Source organism: Dasypus novemcinctus, chromosome 24 (genome assembly GCF_030445035.2).
Source record: "Dasypus novemcinctus isolate mDasNov1 chromosome 24, mDasNov1.1.hap2, whole genome shotgun sequence".
NCBI lineage: Eukaryota > Metazoa > Chordata > Mammalia > Cingulata > Dasypodidae > Dasypus > Dasypus novemcinctus.
In genome coordinates this window covers 8,076,037-8,088,812 of record NC_080696.1, presented here as the reverse complement: position 1 = coordinate 8,088,812, position 12,776 = coordinate 8,076,037, and the positions used below count along the sequence as shown (strand labels likewise).

At 47.1% G+C, this 12,776-nt stretch overlaps 1 protein-coding gene across 28 annotated transcripts in view; it reads right to left on the bottom strand.

Moving 5' to 3' along the window:
- The window catches only part of PLCB4 (phospholipase C beta 4), a 383,120-nt gene that overhangs the window by 68,529 nt on the left and 301,815 nt on the right, over positions 1-12,776 (bottom strand). For all 28 annotated transcript variants that reach the window (XM_058287543.2, XM_071211556.1, XM_058287545.2 and 25 more), the window contains 6 exons: positions 12,417-12,525; positions 7,541-7,751; positions 6,444-6,537; positions 4,165-4,244; positions 3,585-3,669; positions 178-268 (listed from right to left, as the gene is read on the bottom strand). In XM_058287543.2, coding sequence (XP_058143526.1) covers positions 178-268; positions 3,585-3,669; positions 4,165-4,244; positions 6,444-6,537; positions 7,541-7,751; positions 12,417-12,525 — 670 coding nt within the window. The remainder of the gene's footprint in view (positions 1-177; positions 269-3,584; positions 3,670-4,164; positions 4,245-6,443; positions 6,538-7,540; positions 7,752-12,416; positions 12,526-12,776) is intronic.

Genomic DNA, 12,776 nt, shown 5'->3' with positions numbered 1-12,776 from the left:
AGTTGATGTGGAAACTAAAAAATTAAATGGAAATACAGCAACCTTTCTCTGAAAAGAATATATAACATCACCCCTATACCCATCCTCTCCAAAACTGAGTGCTTTAATTTTTGATAACTGAATTGTCCAAGCACGTAACATACGCCTGCTTCCACTGTACGTGTGCAATCGCCTTACTTTTTTCTACTTCCGGTTTCAGCCGTTTATTTTTGATGAGTATTTTTCTTCTGAGGTCATTGGGGGACGGCAAGTGCCTGCCTGGTTCGAGCTGGAGATGAAGAGAAAGAGCTCAGTTAACGGCAGGCCGTGCTTCCTCCGCCTCGTTCCCAGCCCCGGGCGCGCACGCGGGCCTGTGGGTTGTTGGAGAAGCTGCTGGGCGGCAGGGGGCAGCGGCAGTGAGTTCCCGCCGCCCACCCCGGTGAGCCCACCGCGCTTCCCCGTAGAGAGGGGCTTCCAGCCAGAAACCCACGCCGCCTCCAGAGGCGGACCAGCCGCTCCCCGTTCCCCGGCGGAGCTGGGCTGCTTTCGGGGGAAAAGGGCCCTGTGGCTCCAACCTCGACACCCGGGATTGTGCTCTAAGGGTTCAATAAGGGAATGAAGAAGGCAGGGGTCCTCACGACTGAAAGCCAAACTCTACTGTGACTCATCCACTGGGATTTACTGGGATGCACGGCTGCAAAGGTGTCCCTCTTCTCTCTATTGCACCTGAGCCAAAGAACTCTCTTCATCTAGTTACGCGTTCCCCCACCCCCGGTCCCCCCCTGCGCCCCCCCAGTCATGCCCCCACCTTTCCACCATCCCTTCATTTTCCAAATGAAATTGTAGACCATTTATTACACACAAGGCATTCTGCATTCCTGTGTCTGCCTTAATGAAACCCTGTGCCAGGAACCCTGCTCCCTTCATGAGGCTTCCGTCACTGCCGACCTCCCACCAGAGCCAGCTCCCGTTGTTACGTTTTTAGGTTTGCGTCCTGTGGCCTGCAAAGGCCGGCGCGCCTCTGTGCAGGGAGCAGGCCTTGACCCCGTTTCTATCGGCCATGCTTCCCACCTCCAGGTGGCAGGTGCACACCTGCACAGAGAATGCAGCGTCTGTCCACGAGAGGGGGTCCCTTATCCAACCGAGAAAACAGTGCCCAGACTTTTTAAAAAAAGACTGCGGCTTAGCTTGGCTTCCTTGAGGGGCGGCCCTGAGTGAGGATGAAAGGGCCGTCTTTAACCCGAGAGGCGACCCCAGGATTCACAGCAGAGGAGCAGCGCCTGGAGGCCAACAGGGGGTGTGCACTCAAGCAGGCTACCTCGTGGGCGAGGAGGACTGGAGACACTGGGGAGCGTAGAGTTACCCCTTGCGGGCTGAAGGAGCTGGGGGTGGGGTGGGGCGAATGCCCTGGCACTTCTGCAGCTCCAGGACCAGCTGCCCGAGGGGAAGCCTTCAGGTCTAAGCTGCAGGTGTGGGTACCTGGAGGCCAGGCCACTGCAGGAGGAGGCACTGCCGCCCCTGGAAGCCAGGCCGCTGCGCAGGAGGGGGCACTGCCGCCCCTGGAAGCCAGGCCACTGCAGGAGGAGGCACTGCCACCCCTGGAAGCCAGGCCACTGCAGGAGGAGGGGGCACTGCCGCCCCTGGAAGCCAGGCCACTGCAGGAGGAGGCACTGCCGCCCCTGGAAGCCAGGCCACTGCAGGAGGAGGGGGCACTGCCGCCCCTGGAAGCCAGGCCACTGCAGGAGGAGGGGGTACTGCCGCCCCTGGAAGCGAGGCCACTGCAGGAGGAGGCACTGCCACCCCTGGAAGCCAGGCCACTGCAAGAGGAGGCACTGCCGCCCCTGGAAGCCAGGCCACTGCAGGAGGAGGGGGCACTGTTGCCCCTGGAAGCCAGGCCACTGCAGGAGGAGGGGGCACTGCCATCCCTGGAAGCCAGGCCACTGCAGGAGGGGGCACTGCCATCCCTGGAAGCCAGGCCACTGCAGGGGGAGGCACTGCCGCCCCTGGAAGCCAGGCCACTGCAGGAGGAGGGGGCACTGTTGCCCCTGGAAGCCAGGCCACTGCAGGAGGAGGGGGCACTGCCATCCCTGGAAGCCAGGCCACTGCAGGAGGGGGCACTGCCACCCCTGGAAGCCAGGCCACTGCAGGAGGAGGCACTGCCATCCCTGGAAGCCAGGCCACTGCAGGAGGGGGCACTGCCATCCCTGGAAGCCAGGCCACTGCAGGAGGAGGCACTGCCATCCCTGGAAGCCAGGCCACTGCAGGAGGGGGCACTGCCGTCCCTGGAAGCCAGGCCACTGCAGGAGGAGGCACTGCCATCCCTGGAAGCCAGGCCACTGCAGGAGGGGGCACTGCCGTCCCTGGAAGCCAGGCCACTGCAGGAGGAGGCACTGCCATCCCTGGAAGCCAGGCCACTGCAGGAGGGGGCACTGCCGTCCCTGGAAGCCAGGCCACTGCAGGAGGAGGCGCTGCCATCCCTGGAAGCCAGGCCACTGAGCAGGAGGAGGCACTGCCATCCTTGGAAGCCAGGCCACTGCAGGAGAAAGGGGCACTGCCGCCCCTGGAAGCCAGGCTACTGCAGGAGGGGGGCACTGCGGCAGCATGTCTTCAGCAGGCCAGAGAGAACCAGCAAGGGGAGCCGAGGATGCAAATACTCGCATTGCCTCTGTGTTTTTCGGTTCCCACTGACGGGCTTATGAAAAAGTCCTCTTTGCTAGATGGCCCTCTGGAATCAGCGGGGCACAGCCTTCCCTCACACCAGGCCTCTACTGCTTCCTTCTACCACCACTTCAGGCCATCGGTTTTGGGTCCATCTGCAGCCACTTGACAAGACTGGGGTAAAATACTTTACTATGATACAGTGTTGGATGCTTTAATTTCAATATTTCTCTTGATCCTCAAAGCATCTTGCGACAGCAGATCTTAACAATTTGGGAGTCGCAGATCCCTGCAAGAATGTGGTGAATTCTCTGGAATAATTATATACAAAAAAGTGTGTACAATTAGAATGAGCTCACAGACCCCCCAAGTCTATCTGTGGGCCCCAGGTTAAAAATTCTTTGCTGTAGGAAGGAATTAGCAGGTGTAAAACAGGGCTCAAAAATGTGTATACAATAGGGCCCAAGTTCTCTTTTGGAGTTGGGAGTGCAAACCCCTCTGCAGTGGTAGGCTCCCCAGCGCTCGGAACCCGGGTGCACGTTGAAGAAACAACATGCACTGCCCCTGTCTTGGATCAATTAAATCAGCGTCTGAGAGTGGGACCCAGGAAGAGGAATTTTTAAAGCAGCTCTCCAGTGATTCTAACTAAAGATGAGAACCACTGCTGAGTCTAGAATCTTGGCCAGTGCGTACTTGATAAAATTTCCAGATGGAGACCCCAAAACCCCCAAGACCTGAAGATCTTCCTAATTAAAATCGAAGCAGATGTTTATTTTATGTCTCTCTCTACACATCCTCTGAAGCAGGTTGAGAGCTTTCAGTATCAAAGAATTCAAATAAATATGAAGATATTTAGCATTAATCGTCCGGTAGTACTTGACCCTTTGGAAATGAATTTTAAAACAAACCCATTCATGCTAGAAATATGGTTTGCTAAAAATACCTACTGGATGTGATTCAAGTGCTTGTTTCAACAAGAGATCCCCAAATAGATCTTCGCAATATTTGGACATCTTGTACTGTTGATATTTGCTGGAGAGAAAGAACTGGCATTTGTAAATTCAAACATTTATTAACAGTCCCAGGATAAGAAACACCTATTCCCAGGCAATTAAAAACTCCCACTCCATAAAACACATGACTGTCTTCTTAAGGTTAATGAGATGTACTTTTAAATGCCACAAATTTTAATGGGTGGAATTAAAAAACAAGTTTCTGCCCCCAAACTCAGGGCTAGAAAGTAGAATAAAAAGTGCTTTTCAAGTTAACAAAGTCTGCTTTCAAATATACTGCCAAATCTTCCAACTTGACAGAACTTTAAGCAAGATATCCCAATTTCTGACATTTGTTCAGAGGAAGGATTTTTTTTTTTTTTTTTTTTTGCATAAGACTATGTGTCCTGACTGGAGAATTATTTGGTAGGTAAAACTTCACAAAATAAACTATTCAGTTATTTAAAAAGGGGGAGAGCAGGAATGGGGTTAGGAAACAATACTTAGAGACTTGGAATAGAATGAATCATTATACCTGCAGTGATTTTCAAAGGAGAGAATTACAGGATATTCAGATGTGACAAATGCAGTTTCCTTGATGGCTTGAATCACATCCTTTAAAGATAAAGAGCATCAATGAGACGAAAGAGCAAAATTTTTAAGGTACCTGAAACCATTCAGAGGCTAGTTAATTTGAGCCTTTCAGAAAGTCAAATCCTACAATTCAGACCTGGAGAGCCCATTTACCATGAGAAAGCTACAGGTTGAGTCCCCTTTCCTCAGCTCTAAGGCACAGTTAATGGCAAATGACACATTTTTCCAAAGCTTTCGTTTCTCCAAAATCACAGTGCTATTCACTTAGACGACATTTCCTCTAAACGGTATACCAGTTGTTCGCCTGTTCATCTGTGAAGACAAGGATTCAGAATTCAGCCATTCTCACTGAGGACCAGGTGAGCTTTTGGCACAGCTGTGCTCACCTCAGAGCCCTTTTTTCCTTCCACCGCGTTGGAGAAATTTGTTGGAAGTAAGTAACCTAAGGACTGCTAGAGGCTTTCTTTGTCCTTCCTCCGTGTTCAGCTGTCAGTCTTGGGCTACGTGCCATGAACTCAATGCAGACTTCTGTAATGGGGAGACAGCTGCAATATTCCTTGCTTCGCACTGGCTTGGTGGAGAAGGCGGTCACCAGGAGAGGGTGGTGGTGGTCAAGTGACACGGAAGATAGAACACAAAAGTGCTCTGGAACCACTTTTTTTTCTATAGAGCTTGAGTACTTGACATAACTCTGGAACGGGCTGAGCATGTCCTCTCTCTCTTCGAGCTCTTTGGAACAGAAGGGGCTGTCACAAATGGCTGCCCTTGCTCTCTGCTTACTTTTAGAAAGAATATCTTGTCTATTGAGCAAGGCTTCTAAAACCAGAGCATCATATGAGGTAAAAATCCCCCAAACTTCATGGTTTATAGCTAACCACCAGGCAAGTCCCACCCTCCATTAATCAGGAAAATATTTCACAAGCGTTATCTAGGGAAGTCCATTTGCAACTATGATGTCCAAAGTCAGGTGTCCTTGAAGCATTTCAGTGAGAGCTCCTCAAGGCTCTACGGCATTTAATTAGGCTTGCCTCAAGCTCTTTCCCAGGTGAAGATGACAGTAACATTGGTGTCCACTTGCGCTGCGTAAGAAATCCTCCGTGGGGAAAATCCTGGCTCTGCCCTCAGGTTTTCCTTGGCTCACCTTCAAGCTGAGGAGCACGGCCACCTTCTCAGCTCTGCTTCCTTGCTCAGGTCCCTAACTTTCTGAAGAAGACAGACCCTCCCTGTCAGTTCGGCCAACAGTGCAAACTCAGGGCTTCTCACGCCAACGAACTCTAGGTGCTCCTTTGAGAGCACATGCTTGACTTCACTACTGCTCCAAACTCACCACCGCCCTGGCTGAGAAGAATGATACGTGTGGATCCAGGGCCTGGGTACTTGTGCTTTTGAAAACAGCCCTGGTGATCTTTCACGAGGGCAGGGGGGAAAACCGCTGCGATGGAGGCCGCTAGACTGACAGAAACCAGTGACCTGACGTGCTGGCCTATTGCAGAACTTCATCTTTTTTTTTAAAAAAAAACTTATTCCTTGGCAGGATATCATTGGGCCATAAAATGCTTTTAGAAACCAGACTTGAAATCGTACCCCAATGTCACTGAAAGGCCATTACTAAGAGGGTTCCCTACGAGGCTCCTCTGAAGATCACTTTTTTCTGGCCTCAATGCTGGGATCAGCTGTGCATCTCTGGACCACTTGCTCAATTTCTATTTTGCGGCTCCTGTGAGTCACCGTGTTTCTTCCCTTGTACTGAATCCTACAAAGGATGGAGCCCAGTTTGTGGCTGGCAGTTTATCGGACTTCCTGGAACATCTCTAGCCTGGGCAATATTATCTTATTTTCTTACCTCGTGGGCACCAATACTCACCGTTTATATTTTATTTTCTGGATTCTATTTATTTTTTATACCACCTCAAAGTTTTTTAGGATTAATATAAAGTAATTAATAAGTACATAAGAAAATGAAAGACTATTTTAGAGCAAGTAGAGCTGGAATACTCTACCAGAGAAGCCTCATCTTATAGCACAGTCACCAGCTGATGGCAGGAAAAGCAACTTGAATTAAGCAGAGAAAATATTTTTCTTGATTTTCTCCTAAAAACTAGAATAAAGGAATATGACGGCAAAATGCCTAAGAAAATGAACAGTGTTTCCTTCTCTCCATATTTCTGCATTTTTGTAATTGTTTGGAAGAGGTTGTGGCTGTGGAATTTTAAAACTTACTTTGAAGAGGATGTCGGTACACATGGCTTTCCCGTGAGTTATTATTGGTTCTTGGTCTTCACCTTTTCCATCCCAACAGTCAAGTTCAACACATCTAGAAACAAAGTGAAATGACAACATTGATCCCTTGCAATAAAATAGTGTCTGCACAGGTGAAAATAAAGACATCAAATAATATGCTTTCTTACAGAAGCAGAAAATAGAACGAATTAACATCATCATTTTGTGGGGCAGATAGTTTGAAACTATTATTCTATTATTCTCTCCATCAAATGGGAGTCATCAAAGCGGGACTGAGACCAAGAGAGACTTAAGGGACATAAACAGTGTAGTTCTGGATAAAATATCAATCGTGACAAAGCTGCAATAAAGCACAATTTAGGGACAATTGGGGATATATGAATATGGTTTAAGTGTTAGGTGATGTTAAAGAATAATTTTGAAATAATTGTTACATGAGATAATATTACTTTGCCCATGTTAGAAATTGCTCTAATAGTTTTAACAATTCATACTGAAGAATTCAGAGTAGTTCATTTCTTTTAAAGTATTTCCATACACAAAACAGTAATGAATAAAAAAAAATGAAGTACTGGTTGTTGAACACCAAAAAAAAAAAAAAAGAATAAGAATGAAACGACATTTCTTAGTTTTCACTTTAAACATTTTGCCATACTTTAAACTCAAATATATGCCTGTTTCTGAAAAGGGAAAACCACTTTTTGGCAATTTTTATTCTTGGAGAACTCAATTTTAAAACTTTTAACACTTGCAAATGAAACTACTGCAGATACCCTTGACCATTTGTCTGTGACCAGCAGAAAACCTGGTATGACTTTTTAAAATACGCAGTTTTCTCTTTTGCAATTTTTGGGCATATTTTCAATTTACAGTAAAAATATCTTTTGACCCACAGGAGGAATCTATACCTTTCTGGAACAAATGTTGTTTTCTCAAGACTAAATGACAACTATAATCCATTAAAGACAAGCACAGATATCTCTTCACTGATCACTACTTGCTATTTGTCAGAGAAAAGTAAATCAAAATAAAGGGTGTTATGTACAAAAAACCAAACATTCATCCTGAGTTCCAACCTGCAACCAGCTAGAAGAACCTGTCTGTACATTTCTACCAAAGACTTCCCACCAAACTGTCGGCCGGTGAGATAGGTGTTATGGGAAGAGCTGATGAAATAGTGAGCCAACGGATGGTCCATTTCTTGGTAAAGTTCTAAGCGATCCAGGAAGACAGGGGCGTTTTCATCTGACATCAGATATCTGCAAAACCCATCACTTGATATGAGGCCTAGGGGGAAAAAGAAAATGTTAGTAGAACGTGTGGCTCTGAAGATACAAATTTCATGTTTCAGTCATGGAAGTGGAGGGAGCTCAAACAGTAAGAGTGAAAATCCCTTCGCTGTCTCTTTCCCAAGAAGCTTCATCATTCAGAACTTGGGTTGCTGAGTAATACAACACAGTTGCATATCATGAGTAACACATTCTGAACATAGGTGGTATCCTGCTTTCATATCCCTGAGGCAGAGGTACACAATTCCCTAAGGCAATCAAAAGTACAAGGAGATGCCCCTTTATGCCCACTAGGAGGGCTATTATCAAAAAATCAGAAAATAGGAAGTGTTGGCAAGGATGCAGTGAAGCTGGGACCATTGCACGTTGCTGTAGGGAATGTAAAACGGTGCAGCTGTGGTGGGAAACAATTTGACAGTTCTTCAAAAAGTAAATGTAAAAATAAAAAGTTAAAGAAATGACCCAGCAATCCCACTCCCAGGCATACGCCCCAAAGAAGTGAAAGCTGGGCCTTAGGTGTTAAACTGGCAGTCCTAGCAGCATTACTCACGAGAGCCAAGAGGCAGAAACAATCCTGGTTCCATCAAGAGAAGAAGGGAACACAAGATGCAGTAGGTCCACATAGCAGAGGAGCACTGAGCCCCTAGAAGGTAGTCCTGATACTGCCATGATGTGGAAGAATCCTGAAAACACTGTGCCAAGTGAAAGAAGCCAGACACAAGAGGACAAACCCCCTTACGTGAATTATCCAGAATAAGCAAACTCATAAAGACAGAAAGTAGATGGGAGCTTACTAGAGGCTGGGTGCAGAGGGGAAAAGGGAATTGTAGTGTAAACAAGATCAGAGTTTCTCTTTGAGAAAGTTTTGGAAATGGGTGGTTGCCAATGGTTCTACAACACAGCGAGTGTGATTAAAGCCACGGAATTGTACATTTAAAAATGGGTACAATGACAACTTTTGAGTTGTATATATATATATTACTGCACAAAAAAACAATAACATAAAAAAAGAGAAAAGCACAGTTTCCACAGTTGAGGGTAGTCCACCTCTGGGGCCCTTCTCCACCAGGGATGTGGCGGCAAGCGGTCCAGGGGACCTTTACTGAGCTCTGGCTCTGCCAGTCTCTCACCAAACACTCCTGGGCCTCAGTTTCCTCTTCTGTCAAGAGGGAAAAATACTGGAACCCCCTGCTCTCCAGCACTGTCACGAATGGTGAGAGTGCATAGGAGAACTGTTCTTTAAAAAGAGGGAAGCACACACCTCTAAGGCATTATTGCTCTCACAGGGAGGAGGGATTTTTCTGGAGACGGTGGCCTCTCTAGATTTAAACAGTTCACTTTTCCTATTTAACAAGCAGTGGGGCTTGGAGCCGGTGACGAGAGCTGAAGCTGAAGCGTGGGCCAAGGAGCTAGTGGACGCTTGGGCATGTTTTTCTGATATGGGCAGGCCCATGTGGGAGCCACAGGAGAGGCCATCAGTATTTCTGAATCTTCTTCTACCTGTCAATCATCAACAGGCTCAGCTTTCTGTTTTTATTTAAGCATTTTCTGAGTCACAATTTCAAGCTTCTAGAAAAGTACAGATGATAACAAAATAAACAGCCATGTACCTGTGCCACAGCTTCATCACAGCTTAACATTTTGGTGTATCTGTGTTACATTTTTTAAAGGGCTACAAACTTACACGGTTGGAGCCCCCCCATGTCCCTCATTCCATTCCATTCCCTTCCATCTTCTGGCTCCCATACAAACTACTATTACCTTGGTTTTTGCATTTGACATTCCAAACATGGTTTTGCAGCATTACTACATATGCGATTGTCCAAACAATTGTTTTGAATGTTTAAAAATGGATATGAAAGTTTTCCCACTGTATACTTCTGCAACTTGCTAGTTTTGCTCTATACTTTCTTGAGCCTTCTCCAGTTGACATATGTAGCTCTTTACTTATTTTTCAATGAATGTATAGTAGCCCATATATGAATCGATCAATGTGTTACCCATTTTGTTGATGGACGTTTAGGTCATCTCCAATTATAATAAAAAGTACTGAAATAAAAATCCATGTATCAATCTCCTTGGGCACACTCATTCATTTGAGAGCAAGTAATTTTTGAGGCACCGGGGTAGATGCAGTGGTAGAAGAAACAGACAAACATGCAATGCCTGTTATCATAGGTGAAAAGAAACAAATGAATGAATAAATAAGTAAAACAGGATGCCAGGTAAGTGCTAGGCAACAAATGAAGGCAGGAGAAGAAGGAAATAAAGAACGACCAGGATGCTGTATGGAGACGGCGGCCAGCCCCCGTCCCGCCGAGCAGGTCCCCCGCAGCTCCCCTCCCCCAGGGGAACCCCTTTACAGGCAGAAGACACAGCAGGTGCCAAGACCTTGACACTCAGGTTCAAGGACAGCAAGGGAGTGGCCGAGGGGGAAAAAGGAGCTGGAAATGAGGTTGGAGAAGCAGGCGGGGGCAACGTGTGCTAGGCTTTAGTCCCCCTGGGGGCTCAGACTTTACTCTAGAGTGCGCTGGAAGCCTCTGGAAGGTTCTATAGAGGGGAGGAGCATAACTGCATTTAACTGTAAAGGGTTCCCGCTGGCTGCTGTGTAGAGCATCAAGCTCAGGGCGCTGAGCGGAAAGGAGGACACCAGCTGGAAGTCGATGGGCACATCCGGGAGAGACGACGTGGGCTTGGACAGTTGGGTGAGGGCAGTGATAAGGGGCTTCTTCACGATTTATTTTGAGGGTGGAACTCGAGGACTGTGCCGATGTGCCGATGAAATGTGAAAGAATAGAGAAAATCGAGCATGATTCAGGGGCGGAGGCTTGAAAAACTAGGTGAATGATGGTGCCCATATCCTAGGCTGGGAAAGTAACAGACAGGTGGGGGTGGGGGGCCTGAAAGAATCAAAACGTGGGGTACATCGACACTGCAGATGCCCGCGCCACCCCGACGGAGCGCTCCCACAGCGACCTGGAGCCGGCGTCAGTTAGGACTGGGGAGTTTAAGGAAGCCAAATGCAGAGAAGAAACCTGGAGCCAGCAGCCGGGCTGAGCTCCCCTCAGGACCACCCACTCTGACACCCAGAGCAGGGAAAAGGGAAGCTTCTTGAGGCAGATACCCAGAGAGGGAAGTGCTGGGTGCACGAGGCGTGTTTTCCCACTTCACTAGGGACTGCGCCAACGCTCTCTGACTTGGTTGTCCCCATTTACGCTCCCACCAGTTTTTCAGGAGCCTCCCGCAGTACCAAATTCTCGTCCACACATGAGAACGTTAAAATGCACATCGTTTGTGAAGTGATGATGCGACATTCTTCAGATGTGCCCAAGGTAGTTGCATGGATTTTCACTGTTGAGGTACCGGGGCCGGGGACTGAACCCAGAACCTTGTCCGTGGGAAGCAGGTGCTCAACCACTCGAGCCAGATCCGCCGCCCCTTCAGAGATTTTTAAGACTTGGAAGGGCTTCAGAAATGCCTTAGGACCCTCCGCTATCCTAACACGGATCACACTGCTAAGGGCTCGCCAATCCGCACTTCCTTTTCCTCCAACAGCTCCCGGCTGCCTTCGAGGCAGGGGGCGTTTCTGATTCACCTCTTACTCCCCAGCTTCTAGCACATTGCTTGGCACTCAGCCCTCCACAGACCTGAAGGAACAGCGCAGGGGAGAGAAGTACTCTGTCTTGCAGCACTGCATGAACCCACCATCCTAAAAGCAGGGAAACTGAGCCTGAGCAGGAAGCGTCAGCACTCCATGAGAACCAAGGGAGCTGGCGGGCTCCAGGGTGTGGGCCTCAGGCGCTGTGGGCGAGGCGTGCGAAGAACCACTCTACCGGGTCCCCGGGGTAGGGACCTTTCAGCCATACTCACTGGTGTGAGCTCCAAAAGCCAAGAGGATCCCTGTTCTCAAGACGGGGATGGCGACACTCAAGGGCACGCGGGACAGAACGCTGGGCCCTCGACCTCCTTTCACTCTTTACTGAGACAAGCAGCCAGAGGCTCCAGGCACCCTGCGCTTAAATTAACATCATCACACCCCTCTCCAGAGGCTCCCCACCACGATGGGATTAACTCTAAATGTCCCACCCATGCCTTTCTTTTGACAAATATTTGAAGCGACAACATATTGATTCCAAAGTTTTGTTGAGAGGAGCAAATGTCCAGAAACCTCAACTTGCTAAATCTATTCTTAAGTAATTTCATATCATTTGCATTTATCTTCCATACCAGAGATCAAATAGGAGAAGGAGGGACACATCAAATCACGTATTAAATTTATTTGAGGTGGCAAAACAAAAGAGGGGGAGGAGGCGTGAGTTTTTATATGCCATGAAATTCTTCTCAAATCTGCATTTTTACATTTTAAGAATCATACAATACTAAAAAACTTAAGAGAGTACATGGTGAATATATCACTATCATGTGTTTAATGATACAGTAAATCTAACAGTATACCACAGGCAACATGGATGAATTTTGATCTAGGGTAAAAAATATACTACCTTAGAACAGGGGGAAAAAAAACTAGTCATTTATCAATCTTTGGCTCTAGAGAGCCCCAAAGTTTTTAAAGATACCTTTACCTAAAAATCCAAGGACTTTACATGTTACACATTTTCTTTCCCTTCCTTATGAAGAAAATAATTATTTTTCATTTTATTACCTTTTCTCTTCAAATCTTCATCAGGCTCATACATCTCAATGATCTGCATTGCCCTTTTAACATCATAAAATGGGAATAAAATTTCATTCAGTCGAGGGTCTCGCTGATGCTATGATTAGAAAATAACTCCATTTAGGTTGACATTTCTCTCCCTTGAGGTATTACATATTATAAAATATATACTTTTAAAACAAGATACTTCTAGACTATCATGTTTGTAGTTACAAAAATAGGATTTCACTGTCTTTGTCTTGCTCCCTAAAATATACTTCAAAAAGTCCAAATATTTTTTCTCTCACTGAACTAGAGGAGAAGCAGCAAAATATACATTTTTTTTCCCTTCAAAAGTTGAAGGACAAA